This window comes from Osmia lignaria, chromosome 3 (genome assembly GCF_051020975.1).
Source record: "Osmia lignaria lignaria isolate PbOS001 chromosome 3, iyOsmLign1, whole genome shotgun sequence".
NCBI lineage: Eukaryota > Metazoa > Arthropoda > Insecta > Hymenoptera > Megachilidae > Osmia > Osmia lignaria.
The window spans coordinates 5,338,449-5,351,171 of NC_135034.1; the positions used below are offsets into that span (position 1 = coordinate 5,338,449).

Consider the following 12,723-nt stretch of genomic DNA (forward strand, 5'->3'; position numbering starts at 1 on the left):
ACTAACGATGATATAATGAGAGCGAAAGAAAATTTGTAATTGTAATTTCTCGATTACAATTTACGATGAAACTATAGCCTATAGCGAAAAATCCATGTGATAGTGGTGAGTCTTCGCTTTATATGGGAACTTCGACAACTTGAACATTCTGATTATTTTGAAACTGCTGGCTTTTAGAGAATAAATTTTTTTTTTCCAGTTAAAGAATGATGTTAAAAAAAAAAAAAAAAAAAACTCTTCAGATAAAACTCCTCCAACTCCAGCGACGAATCAAAAGAAAATCAGCATTTTCCAAAGTACCGACGTTCCATTGTCAGTTCAGGAGGCGCATTAATTCAAAAACGGCGACGTTCGTTTCAGCTCTGTTAAGATTCCTCTTGCCAATCAACCCGTTCGTGATAATGTATCTTCGAAAGGAAGCCACGCGGGAGAAGAACGGTTTTCTTTTTTTCACTGTCGGATATCCGTACTTGTCCGGTCTTGCTCCACAGGAACATAATATATCATTTATGCATCCAGATATCCACATTCACACGTTTCCGACTCGCACATGGTGGTGGGGTGACGCTATATGGATGGTGATGGATTAAGTCTTGTGCATGGTTGACGGTAGATCGCAACGACGTCTTTCTATGCATTCGTCGTTGAACACCGTTCACGAGGTGGCTCGTAATTTTTCCAATGCGGGCACCAAAGGTTCCTCAATGGAAGGGCCACAGCTCAGTCCACATTCGCCAATCCATCTTGCTTTACCACTGGCGTGGGACTGAAATAAAAAATAGATATTCGATTTATTTGTTCCATTGATTTTTATAAATCTTTCGCCGTGGTCGATAGTGTTCGTTGGGCAATATATTGTCAAATTTGAGGGAAACAAATGAAATTAAGTTTTAGCTTCTTCGATTAATATCTAGAATTGATCGATTTAAAAGAAGGAACGATAAAAACACCTATGGCAAGCTAACATTAAAAGCTTACCCTTATCGACTGTTCGCATACGATCGAACTTATCACGAACAAAGCAGTTGTTTAATATGACCTTCGTAGCGACACGAAGCTGTTGTAAAAGCCATTCGCGAAATCGATAAGAGCAACTGTTCCACGTTGTGACGTCTATCGAGCCTTTCGTTTAACGACTAATCACCTTTTTTCCTATTTGAACAGACGTCAATCATTACGTATTCCTTTTCGCGTAGATTCTGCATAAGTATGTATACATACGTAACGATCTACGTAAGAGGGTATTATAACTTTTCACATTATTAGGAATATAAGGAATACGTAAAATGTATAGATATTTTCAGCGATTTTCTTTCATATTTTTTATGGTGCGATGAACTCATTTAAAACAGGTGTTTACCATGGTAAGGTCGCGTTTCCACGAGGTGCGGCAACGTCCATCACAAAGTGGACACGGCCGCTGAAGGGAATAACCACCACATTCGCTGCAATCAAGAGAGACGTGTTCTTCGCTCCACGAGACACCGCATCTAGAAAATTCAAAAGGTCTTCGATCGAGAAATGCGTCTTATAAATAATTATAAAAATATGCGAATGAAAGGTGATAATTATGTTCAATGACACTGAAGGTCAAGTACGGTAGAAGATGATTATGTCAGTTAATGTAGCCCTTCAATGTCCTATTTTTATGATTATAAAATCACGGTGTGGAAGTAATCGTAAAGCCAATAGGGTAAGTCTTAAATGTCTTAAGTTCAATCTCGGCCATTTTAATGTCTTTCATACGAGCTCCTGCATTACATCTTTTTTTTTTTTTCAAAGGTTTAATTACCATCACATCCTAGTATGGAAATAAATTTACATGATAAAAAATTGTCAGGTTCAACGGGCAAACTTCTTGCTGTTAGATGCTTTTGCCACGAGATTTCTCTTGTTTCAATGCCGGTCATTTAAGTGTTAATATTCTGTATACAATGAGTAAGCTGTTCAATCATCTGGGGCAACAAGAGAAATCGCATAGGACCACGAAGCAATTAGGAGTCAATAGCCCAAGGCGAATCGCGTAATTAATGGCCTATATTAAAAATTACATAAAGGGAAGACCCGGCCGGGTTAATTGTTTCTGATAGCCGATGTTGAATCAGTCACGACACTTTTATCAAGCTATCTTCTCGCGAAACATGTCGCACAAGTGCGTGTTACAACGTAATATGATAAAAATCGTCTGAAATTTCATAGATTATTTTAGGTATAGCGATAACTCGTTTAGATAACATTATCGCACCTCTGCTTTCATTCTATTTTTTAAATTAATTATTGTTCTTTCTACTTTTAATCGTTAGTAAAATATTAGCTTTCTAGAAAATAGATTTTTTCGTTAATTTTACAATGACACAATATACAGGTTTGCTCCGAGCAAAAATTTCATGGAACTTTAAGCAAACCTTTTGATATACAGGGTGCCTCAGAGTCACCCCAGCAACGCCCTATTCCCAAGAGTTCTTAGACACCCTGTATATTAACCCAGCTCGTATAAAAACAATAGTCTGGCGAGATGATGAAGACATGAAACGAAGGAGAAAGGAATCGTGCTGCGAAACTCACGTGAAGCAAGAGTTCAGTTGAGCACGAAGTTCCTCAATCGTAAGGATCGTATCCTGGTATTGAGGGTGAGATCCTTGGAGGCCATCGTCAACGCTCCCGCATGAGCTATAGCAGGACAGAGAGATATTGCTCCTAAAGATAACAGAACAAAGACGATATCTATTAGTACACCATTCGTTGCATTACATTTTGTTAACCCTCTTGTGGTCCCGGCACGAGACCAACGTGAGAGTGTAAGATTTTATCAAGAATCTTCGAGTCACTATATTTTTTCAAGATATTCTCTGCACGTGAATTAACCCAGCCGATCACGAGGGTTAAATAATGCAAAAAAAGTTGCAATAATTACAGATATTTATGTAGAGCATACTTTCAATTGTATAGAAAAAAAGATATTTCATAAAAACATGTGTAATCATAAATATCTGCAGTCTAACGATGAGTAACAAAATTGATGTCAGGAATATTACATTTTTTTTTTTAAATTTTTAATTGGAATTTTTTTCAGAACCTTAGTAACCTTTCTACAGAAAGAATCAGAGTGAACTGAATAATGGATAACAGAGATTCAGTAAAATTCCAAGAAAAGATAGCTAAAGGATCTTATCAACGATCTTCGATTAACAGTTTGCCAAAGCAATCAAAGATAAATGAAACATAAATTCTCTTCGGTGGAATCTGACGGGGCCGTCGATGAAAGATCGGATCGAGATGTTGGCCTTGAACACTTTCGTGCGTTAAACCCGGAAGAAATCAGGTAGATACACCAAGGTTCTTTTTCTACTCTCTTTTTTCTTTAGCCTACCGTTACACAGACGTCTGTTTATGCACAGATTTCGTACGTAAGATAAATTCTTACCGTTATGACTTTTAATCAGCTGAAGAAGCGTATGGTAGTTCTCTGTTTGAACTACGAGAAACCCGTTCAAGATTTCACTTCTGACATCTTGTTAGCAGATTCGTGACACTATTCGTAAAACGTTTCAGGTATTTAGCGTCCATCAACGAGCAAAAGGAAAAGAAGCTAATCGACAATGGAGAAGCGATCGTTTCCAGGTGATAATAATGGAGGAATAATCAAAGCAAGGATATCAGTCGCGGGGAATTCTTTTCCACTGTCTTATCGTGTCTCGACTTATTTGTTGAAATTATGATTAGGAGATTAATTTTCATGCGATTGTATCTTGAAAGACGTAAGAAGTACGTATACCAGGGCCGGCCCTGGGCCTAGGGCCCCCATAAGACGATTTTGTGTCTAAGAATGAAAATCCAAATTAGTTATACAAGTTTTAATATTAATTTTATAAATTTTATTTGAGCTACTTTTTTTTATGAAGGAGCCCTTTTTCGGACCCGCGAAATCTCAGAGCCGACCCTGACGTATACCAAATGTATATTCAATAATCTTTCTATATAAATTACTTCCTACATTGTATTAATACGATATTATCTTTTCCTAGTTGCTTGTGAAACACTGATACGATCAATTAATTATGAAAGATCAAGATCTTCAAGGCTTGTAACTTTCAGACACGTCTAATTTTGAATGAAATTCAAATTCCAAAGCTACTGGAGGTGTTCGGTTAAACCATCGCCGCGTCTATGTTAAATACGTTATGGTAAGATATGCAGATATGAAAATCAGGAAGGAAAACGTTCCTTTCACGTGATGGTAACGTGAACGAGCACGTAATAAACGGTTTGCGCAGTTTCACGCGCGTGTGCGAAGCGGAATGACGCGCAAATCTTGGAATTAACGAGAACAAGGAGGCATTAAGCTCGTTTTTCTCGACGATTTTTCAATGGTCAACGATTTCACGGAACGAGAATTGCAGAGAATCAATCAGACTTTACCCTTGAGCTTATTCTTAGCCTTGTAATTGATTAAAAAATTTCAATTCCCTTACATAATTGCATAAAATAAACAGCACGGATAAATTTCAGGGTAGATTGCGTTAGAGCAGGGGTGGAAGAGGTTAACGGGAGGGCCCGCACCCTTTAAAATTTGCATTCATTAGTTTTATTCAATTTATTTAAATACGAGACGAATCTTTTGTCGCGCACGGGAAGGAAATCTCGGTTCAAGGAGGATTTTTCTATCTTGGCGGGCCACAAAAAAAACCCTTAGCCGGCCCTGCGTTAGAGAAATGTAATAATCTATAAATCAGGCTTGAACGCATTTTTGCAAAAATCGGAACACCGTTCGAGCTTCCTTTATTCAAGATTGCGTAGGCAAATATCGCTGCCCTTTGTACGCTGTGCACGTGGAATTAACTTACGCATCGCGCACATCATTAACCGTGGAACAACGTGACCGTATAGGTTAAAGGATTAAACCGTTCTCTCCCCTTTCTTTCTCTATCACTTTACTCGGCTCATCTCTCTCTCTCTCTCTCTTCTACCTCTGGCACGCAGCAATTTCCAGAATTTCCGGCTCACATTAAACGTTAATTAACCGCGATGAAGTGAACGAAATTCTTCACGCTTCGAACCGTGAGAAAAACGGCGACTGCGTAGGAATCGTTTGAACAAAGTGTAAAATTTGCGTTCCGAATTATGTGGGTTAATTCTACAGTATTTATAGTTTCGCTTGGTTTCAACAAACGTTACATCTTATTTTAGGAAATGGAGAAGATCCTGGCCTGAGCCAAGCTCTTATGGTTGCACTTAAGGAAAATTTATGGCAGGGAGCTACCATTTCAACAGTTTATTCTTAACAAGAAATAGGAAACCATAAAGTAGTCGAAGAAGAAAAGGGAACAAGGAGACGAGGCTAGGAGAAAAGTCTGCACTGACTATAAATTTAACTAAGAGGTTTTAGTTGATCTGATACGGTTGCAGACAAAAATCTATGTATCATTTTTAGACTGAAGATAAAGAACGCAAATACAACGAATACGGGGCTCGAGAAAAAGAAATCAACGATGACCCGAATAATTTAATTGTTGGTCGACGAGTAAAACAGATCCGGGTTCGAATCTCGGTCGAGGTTTCTCTCCCTATGTTAAAATATCGCTGTGTATCAATTCCTAGCGGAGTAAGAGAACCTGGAGCGATTGTATTTCAATAGGTGTATTCTACTCAACCTGCAATATAATATTCAAGGCAAGAAATGTTTAAAAAAAAAAAAAATTGTTCCTGGAAAAAGAAAGAAGACTAATTGAAACTATTCGCATATAACGGGGATATGTAAAACTGCAGTAATTTAGTTACACAAATTCGAATCTGACTCGGATACTTCTCTGAACGTCGTCCTTCGTGGTTTCTCAGGCACAGCAGTGTAACAAGTGCAGGCGCCACATCGTCAAAGCACTAGACTTCCACGAATAATGCAGCTCTAATAATGTGATTCTGCAAATCGACCTCGCTGTGTCTCCGCGTCTAGTGTTATAATATACACACCTTTTTGTGAGTTAAGTATTACGTGTCTCTGTCATGTTTATCGAGGAGGAAAAAGTAAATCAATAGATGTTCAGAGGACTTGAAAGAATGCTCTACTTAAAGTTAAATATACTTTTGGAAAATTGAAGAAAATAACTTACCCATGGCGAGAGAGACTCTCGGTAGCAGGTTGTACAGACGTAGTTACAGACATGTTGTTTTGATGAGTTATAACTGAAACAAAAAGAAGGGAATAATTGTAAGATAAAAATAGAGTATAATTGCAAGTGATACAAGGACGTGTTCCAGGAGAATCCCAGATTAAGAATTCTCCTATGTAATCCAAGGTCTGATACTGGTATTTCCCTGACGGTGGAAAGGTTTAAAAGTCGCTAAACGAATCAAAGAATATGTAGTAGGTACATATGTGGCACACGAACGCGAACCGCGAAGGACAACCACGATAAGTTTCACCACCGTATCTCGCCTTGGCACGGAACAACACGGTCACTTTTACTTTCTCCCTAGGAAGAAAGCTCAATGCGATTGCGAGACATGCTCTGAATCTTTTATTTTGACCAAGTGAAGAGCCCACTTGTTGTAACAGATTGTATAATCTGTTAGACAGATGGAAAACGAAAATGTTTCTTTGCGAAACGATACACCATAAAACATGTTAGTAATACAAAATTTATAATTCTTGCAAGAAATTAATATTCTTAGAGCTTAATAATCTTTGTTGTCAGCTAATTAACTAACTAGTTTTAAAATATTACTGAAATTTACATCATGTTACATTTTATTACAATGATCAAGATCAGAGTTCGAAAGATTATCATTTATTAATTCAGAAGATCGTATGAAATGGGGATCTATAACGTCGAGATAAAACGCTTACGCAAGCGACTGCAATTTTGCTCTCGTTTGGAAAATGGAAAGAGACGAAAAAGGGAAACGGGTTGAACGTAGTTTGGATTTGCACAATTGTAAGCAACTATGAGTAATTCTATCCAGTTGAAAGTAAATGCAACTTCCATTTATCAGAGCAGCCTAATTTCCTCCTCAACAACGTTTTCTGTACAGATCCGTCGATCAATGAACCCGAAATCGATTCATTATCTAACAGTGACACGTGTTTACGAAACGTTAACTGCGTTTCCGCGTTTTACGTAAAACGAGATGGACAGACATCTGTCGTCGTCGTTTGTTTGAACAGCTTTAGACGATTGTTCTATTCATCTATTTTCAATTAGTGATATCGTTTTAGGATCGCTGTAAGAAATTCGGAAAAATAATTACGCTAATGAGAATACATATTAAGATTATTATTCTTAAAATAGAAATAAAAACAGAAGGATATCGTTGCAAAATTACTATCTCTTGCATATAAAAAAGAAAGCATTATTAGACTGTAAATATTTATGCATTTATGACACAAGAAAGTATACAAAGTACAAGCAAATTCTACGAGTTCCAACTTAAAAGAGAAATTATTAAGATAAAAAAGAACATATTTGCATAAACTTTCACAACCTTATAATTATAATCTCAATACATGCAAATAAAGGCGGGGAAAAAGGAACATTAAAGGGGATATCCCCCGCGTGTCAATGCGTCGTTTCTAAAAGCAACAGTAACACAATTGTAAAAATAGTTGATTCTAAAAATACTGCGATTATTTTGAACCGTAAGAATACAAAACCAAGTATCGTTCTATAGCCGCGTGCGTTACGTTTTCAATTATACATAAGGGAACTTTAAATCGATAAAATCACTGCTTTTAATAGAACAACATCCCCCCTTTCTGGTTATATAAATGCAGGCATATTGGAAGTTGTATTTAAGAATTCATTGGTAACACAATATTGCTTGATTTTATGTCGAACTTAAACGTTCGGATTAATTATTTTATATAAGTGTATCAAGGTTGATTTACATCATTGAATTTCTGAAGTTTATTTTTATAATCAAACGCTTCGAAGGCTATCATTAGCTGTTGCAATAATACAATCGTTCAACATTTATTTGAATCAAACGTTACCGATGATTATAGCGGCAAAAGATCATTACCCTTTACCCGTTGCAGTAACGCAACCAACGCTGCTGAATTTCTATTTTCGCAATCAATCGTTGCAGCTAGGAAATTTTTACTTTTGCAATCGGAGAACGCCTCGATTGCTTTGTCAATTAATTCAGCGTGAAATCTTTGATTTTGCAAGCTTCTTTCAATTCATCGGCTCGATATAGATTTCCGATGATTGCACGGGAAAAGTTTAATCGTGGGTGAAATTTTCAATGAAACGTTGAGCGAGGCAAAATTACTCGTGACGTAGTTAAAGGGTGCATAGAATGAAACAGTGACGTAGAGACTATATTGGATATAGGAAGATTATGACGTATTATGCGATATTTTTCTGCATAAGATGCGATGCAATGCACCTGATCGCAATTGAACAAATTCGGAATTTCTCGGCGTCCGACAATGTTGCAAGTCGAAATTTTTCCAGAAGCGCGGCCTCTCGATTAGCAACAATGTTGCAAATTCTTAAAATTTGTACTTAACATAGCCTGAAACTAAACTATCAATTTCAAAAATATTCGTTCGCTCTAAACGCAGATGTCTTCACTCTGGAAGTTAGTTACCGCAGGATTAACCCTTCGAGCACATTTCGCTTCCTTCGCGTGACTGGGGTTTAAGATCAGCCCCAAGACCGCTTTCCCCTAGACACTAAATAAACTACCAAAGATCGAAAGGATCTGTTCGTTTTATGCCTAGAAACAGCCACTTCGAAGGTTGCTTACCGCATGATTAACCCTCTTCGACACCTTTTACTGGCCCTCGCGTGACTCGTATCTAAGATTAACTCGAAGAAACGCTTTCGCCGGTTTTGACCCGTTAGTTTACGAGGAAAACGGGTTCGCGAACTGTTGGCAAGAATCCCAAGAGGATAGTTGGAAGGAGCCTCCGCCACGCGATGCCGTATTTTTATTTTCTCAGGCTACCCCGAGAATAGAAGAGGGAGCCCGAAGGAAAAGGGTATGCGAGGCTACTATGCCATGCATCGAGAAGTAGACTTTCCTCGAGGTCGGCGCTGGTTAACTTTGAATTTTCGACGCGTCCTCGAATACGAAGAACAAACCTACCCAGAGAGCCCCGCGATTCTATTTAACCTTTCTTATCCGGCTTGGCGCGCGTTTCTTTATTCTTTGTTCTCTTTTCAACGCGCGAACAATCGATACCCCCCTCGGTGTTGTACGATAGGAAAAGAACTACATATTGAAGTCTCGGGGATCGTTTCGCAAAGCTTGGATTTTTCAAACGAGTCAAATTGGTAATTCCTTCCGAGGTAATTAACGTTTACCTTTTTTCCCCACCGCTTGTTTTATCTAGCTCTGTGGCATGAATAATGGATAGTTTAGTTTCACATGCATGTTTTATAGGCAACTCGTTCGATTCAATGTTAATGGAAAAATGTACGATCGTTTGTTGAAATCTTTTGGATTCTTCTTACATGTAATGGGAACGAGCTTCCATTAGATTGCATTGCAAATGAACGAATTTTCAACTGAGACTGATATAATTATCTATTTCTAGTTTCAACCGTATTTTTCAAATAGAAGTTGCGATTATTTCATGGACTGCGGATCCGTATTATCATTTACTTTTCAATTAAATAATTTATAAATTAGAAAGGGCGAAATAAATCATCTAGATTTTGAAATAATTTCATTCGACACTTTCACAAATTAATTAGACCTACTTTAGTGGATTACTTTTACAAGTGCAGATGCGAATTTCAAATCTAGGTTGAAAAAAAGAATCTTCCTTTGTGCTCTTCGTTTGAAAAATATAGAAGATCGAAACAATGATTCTTTGAGCCAATTTTAATCCATTGTAATTTAAATTATATTGATTGAGAATGGCATTGGAAAACGATGGTGATATTTATACGTAACCTTTATGCCACCAGACTGGTAGATATATTTATATTAAGCGATCTCGATTTGCATCTACAATTTCAATGTATTTTAAGGTTTACGCAATGTCTAATTTGAAATTGATAGCTGCAGTAGGTTCTGAGGAAAAGGAACCTTGAAACTGGCTTATTTTCTATGTACTGCAGAAAATGCCCAGTTACAAAGTTCGAGTAAACAGAAAAAATTTTTTTCCTTAAGGAAATGTCTTACCGACAACCGGAAGCGGATGTGCGTTTTGTGTATCTGCTTCCACCCTGATAGTTTGCTTCTATGTAATCTTAATTTTCATTTTAATTTTAAATACCTAGATGCCTGATTCGAACCCCTACTCGATAGCATTTTGAATTCATTTACAAGTTGCTTCAGACAGCCACTCGGGACACCCTGTACGCAACCGATTCCTCGAGGGGTTGAAACGAGGCCAACAACCCTCGAGGTGGTGACGATCTCTCGAGATACAGGGAGGGGGCTAAATTCGAGATATCGATCGACCTCGCTAGCTATTCTGGCTAAACTCCCACGCGGATGCGTGGATACAGAACGAAAGCAGAATCAGGTCGCTCTAACAACGGGATGCGAAATTTGAAATCTCCATTATTTTCCGCTTTATACAAACACCATATTGTGTTAACCCTCCAAGAATAATGGGGTGGGTCAACTGTGACCCAGGGCAATGAAAGGCGTGTAACGATGCATTTAGAAAATGGGAATAAGGTTGAAAGTGACTTCAGAAATACATATGTATTTCATTATCTACTGATTATAACTGCTAATGAATATTGCAATTAAAGAATAATTTAAGTTTTGTTTTTTTTTTTCTATAAAGGAACAGCTGAGTATCGTTACTCGTCACGGAACAAGAAAATCGTGCGAGCTATGATTCTGGAGACTTTATGTAATTGCAATATTTAAATTGCCGCAGAGCGACGACATTGCGAGGACCTTCGATTGCATAATGTACCGAGTTGTGTATGGGATGGCAGTGGATCACGGTTTCCTTTTTAAGTCATCGCCACTAGATACGGCGAGGGTAACAAAGTTGCAACTACCCGGGCAATTTTAAGTCTCTTGAGTGATTTAAAAAAAGAAAATTAGTAATGTACAAAATATTAAATTTACAATTATTATAATAAAAAGAGTGATTGTTATATTATTATGTACTGTAATAAAATAAATTCGGCATGGTATAATTTCTTATTCATCTTAAAATTAAAAAAATGCTTTATAGAGATCTGGCGGGAAATTTGAATTTGAAGCGGCAGGTTGCATATTCCTGTTCAAAAGTCGCAGCTTCGTTGTTGCGCAAAATACTTTCCTTGTAATTATTCAAATTATTTTCTTTTTCCTGCTAAAGCGACTGTTGACCGGGAACGGAGATCCGTTATTGAGATACGTATACGTGGTGTTTCGAACTGAAATATTGCTGCACGGAGAATTAACTCGGCGTTACGGTGTTTTCCTTATAGTGTCCACAGGCGTCCGACAAAATGTTCGCAGGCGACACGCATGAGTGAAACGGTGAGGAATGCAGCGAAGCGTTAACAGGATTGAGAAATTAAAATTCCGTCCCTGGAAGTCACCGTCACACGACTGGCGTAACGGGTTTCCAGCAAGTATTTTACACAAACAAACAGTGCAACCAACATTGAAACGTGACCTCGTTTGTCCCGTATCAACGACGACGCCTTAGAAAATATTAATCATTCGCCCCCGTATATTCATTTCGCGACTAAAAGACCTGATCTTGAAACTTAAGATTCTAAATTTTCAAGCTCGAACCGGTGAGCAATTTGTCTACCCGAGAATCTTTAGATCATCGACACCGAACGGTCAAAAACTTCGGTCGATGCACGCTCCAACGACCGTTGGGGCGTCAGAAGGAAGAAGCAATCTGAAGTTAGTCACACGACTCAACGACGCGATGCGATGGAGAGAGTATTGATTCCCACGCTACGCTAGTTTGTTCGCTTTAAAAATCAAAAATCATCCTCTATCATTCCTACAAAGCAAACTTTCATACTTGACATCTCCGAGACGATTATCGGGAATGTTAAACAAACAAAGTCAATAAAAGTCGCTTCATGCTTCCGACGTACTTTCTTCGAAGAAAAACACGGTGAAAGCATGAGCGAACACTAAAAACAAGGTATCCACGTTTCGTTACAAACATCATATCGGAAATCACTTTTGTACCGTTTACATTCCATTCGATGAGTCTACATCAAACATTCGCGCACACCTCTCGTACATGCCAACATATACGTTCGTGAAACGTAACAAAGTTAATATGCAAATTGTTTAACTTACATTTCGCAGTAAATATCTTCGAAAACTGGACGGCAGACGAAGCACAAATAGTGGACGCACTGTCTTTCACTGGTTTACGAACTTTCAAAATGCGAAATGTCGAATCTCGACGAGAAAACGGTTACAAAGTTTCGTTTTGTTCGATTATTCGAAATTGATAGAAACGAAGGATATGACCGCTACGAGGTCTCGAATCTGACTGAAAGTACCCGCGGTAGCACGGGATCTTTATATAACCGCGGTGTGGGTTGGGCAGCGCGGTGATTGGCGGACAGCGAAGGGAAGGGGTGGAGTGGGGAAAGAGGAAAGCCAGGCAGAAAAGCCCCATCTACGCAACCCAGGGCAACTGTGTGCGTGACAGGCGTTTTACTGTGTGCGTATTAATACGCGTGTACCGTGCACAGGCACACGGGAGCAGGGATTCTCCGCGCGTGGCGCCGACGTGTACCAGCGCATGTTGATAAATAAATAATGACTGGGTTCCTACGATAA

At 38.4% G+C, this 12,723-nt stretch overlaps 1 protein-coding gene across 1 annotated transcript; it reads right to left on the reverse strand.

Annotated features, from left to right (window-relative positions):
* Positions 1-216: 216 nt before the first annotated feature.
* Pino (protein pinocchio) lies at positions 217-12,448 on the reverse strand. The gene is made up of 5 exons (XM_034326259.2): positions 12,232-12,448; positions 6,108-6,180; positions 2,566-2,697; positions 1,361-1,490; positions 217-766 (listed from the first exon to the last, which is right to left on the reverse strand). Exons 2-5 carry the CDS (start codon positions 6,158-6,160, stop codon positions 656-658), a joined length of 426 nt encoding a protein of 141 aa, XP_034182150.1. The 5' UTR covers positions 6,161-6,180; positions 12,232-12,448; the 3' UTR covers positions 217-655.
* Between the last annotated feature and the right edge of the window lie 275 nt (positions 12,449-12,723).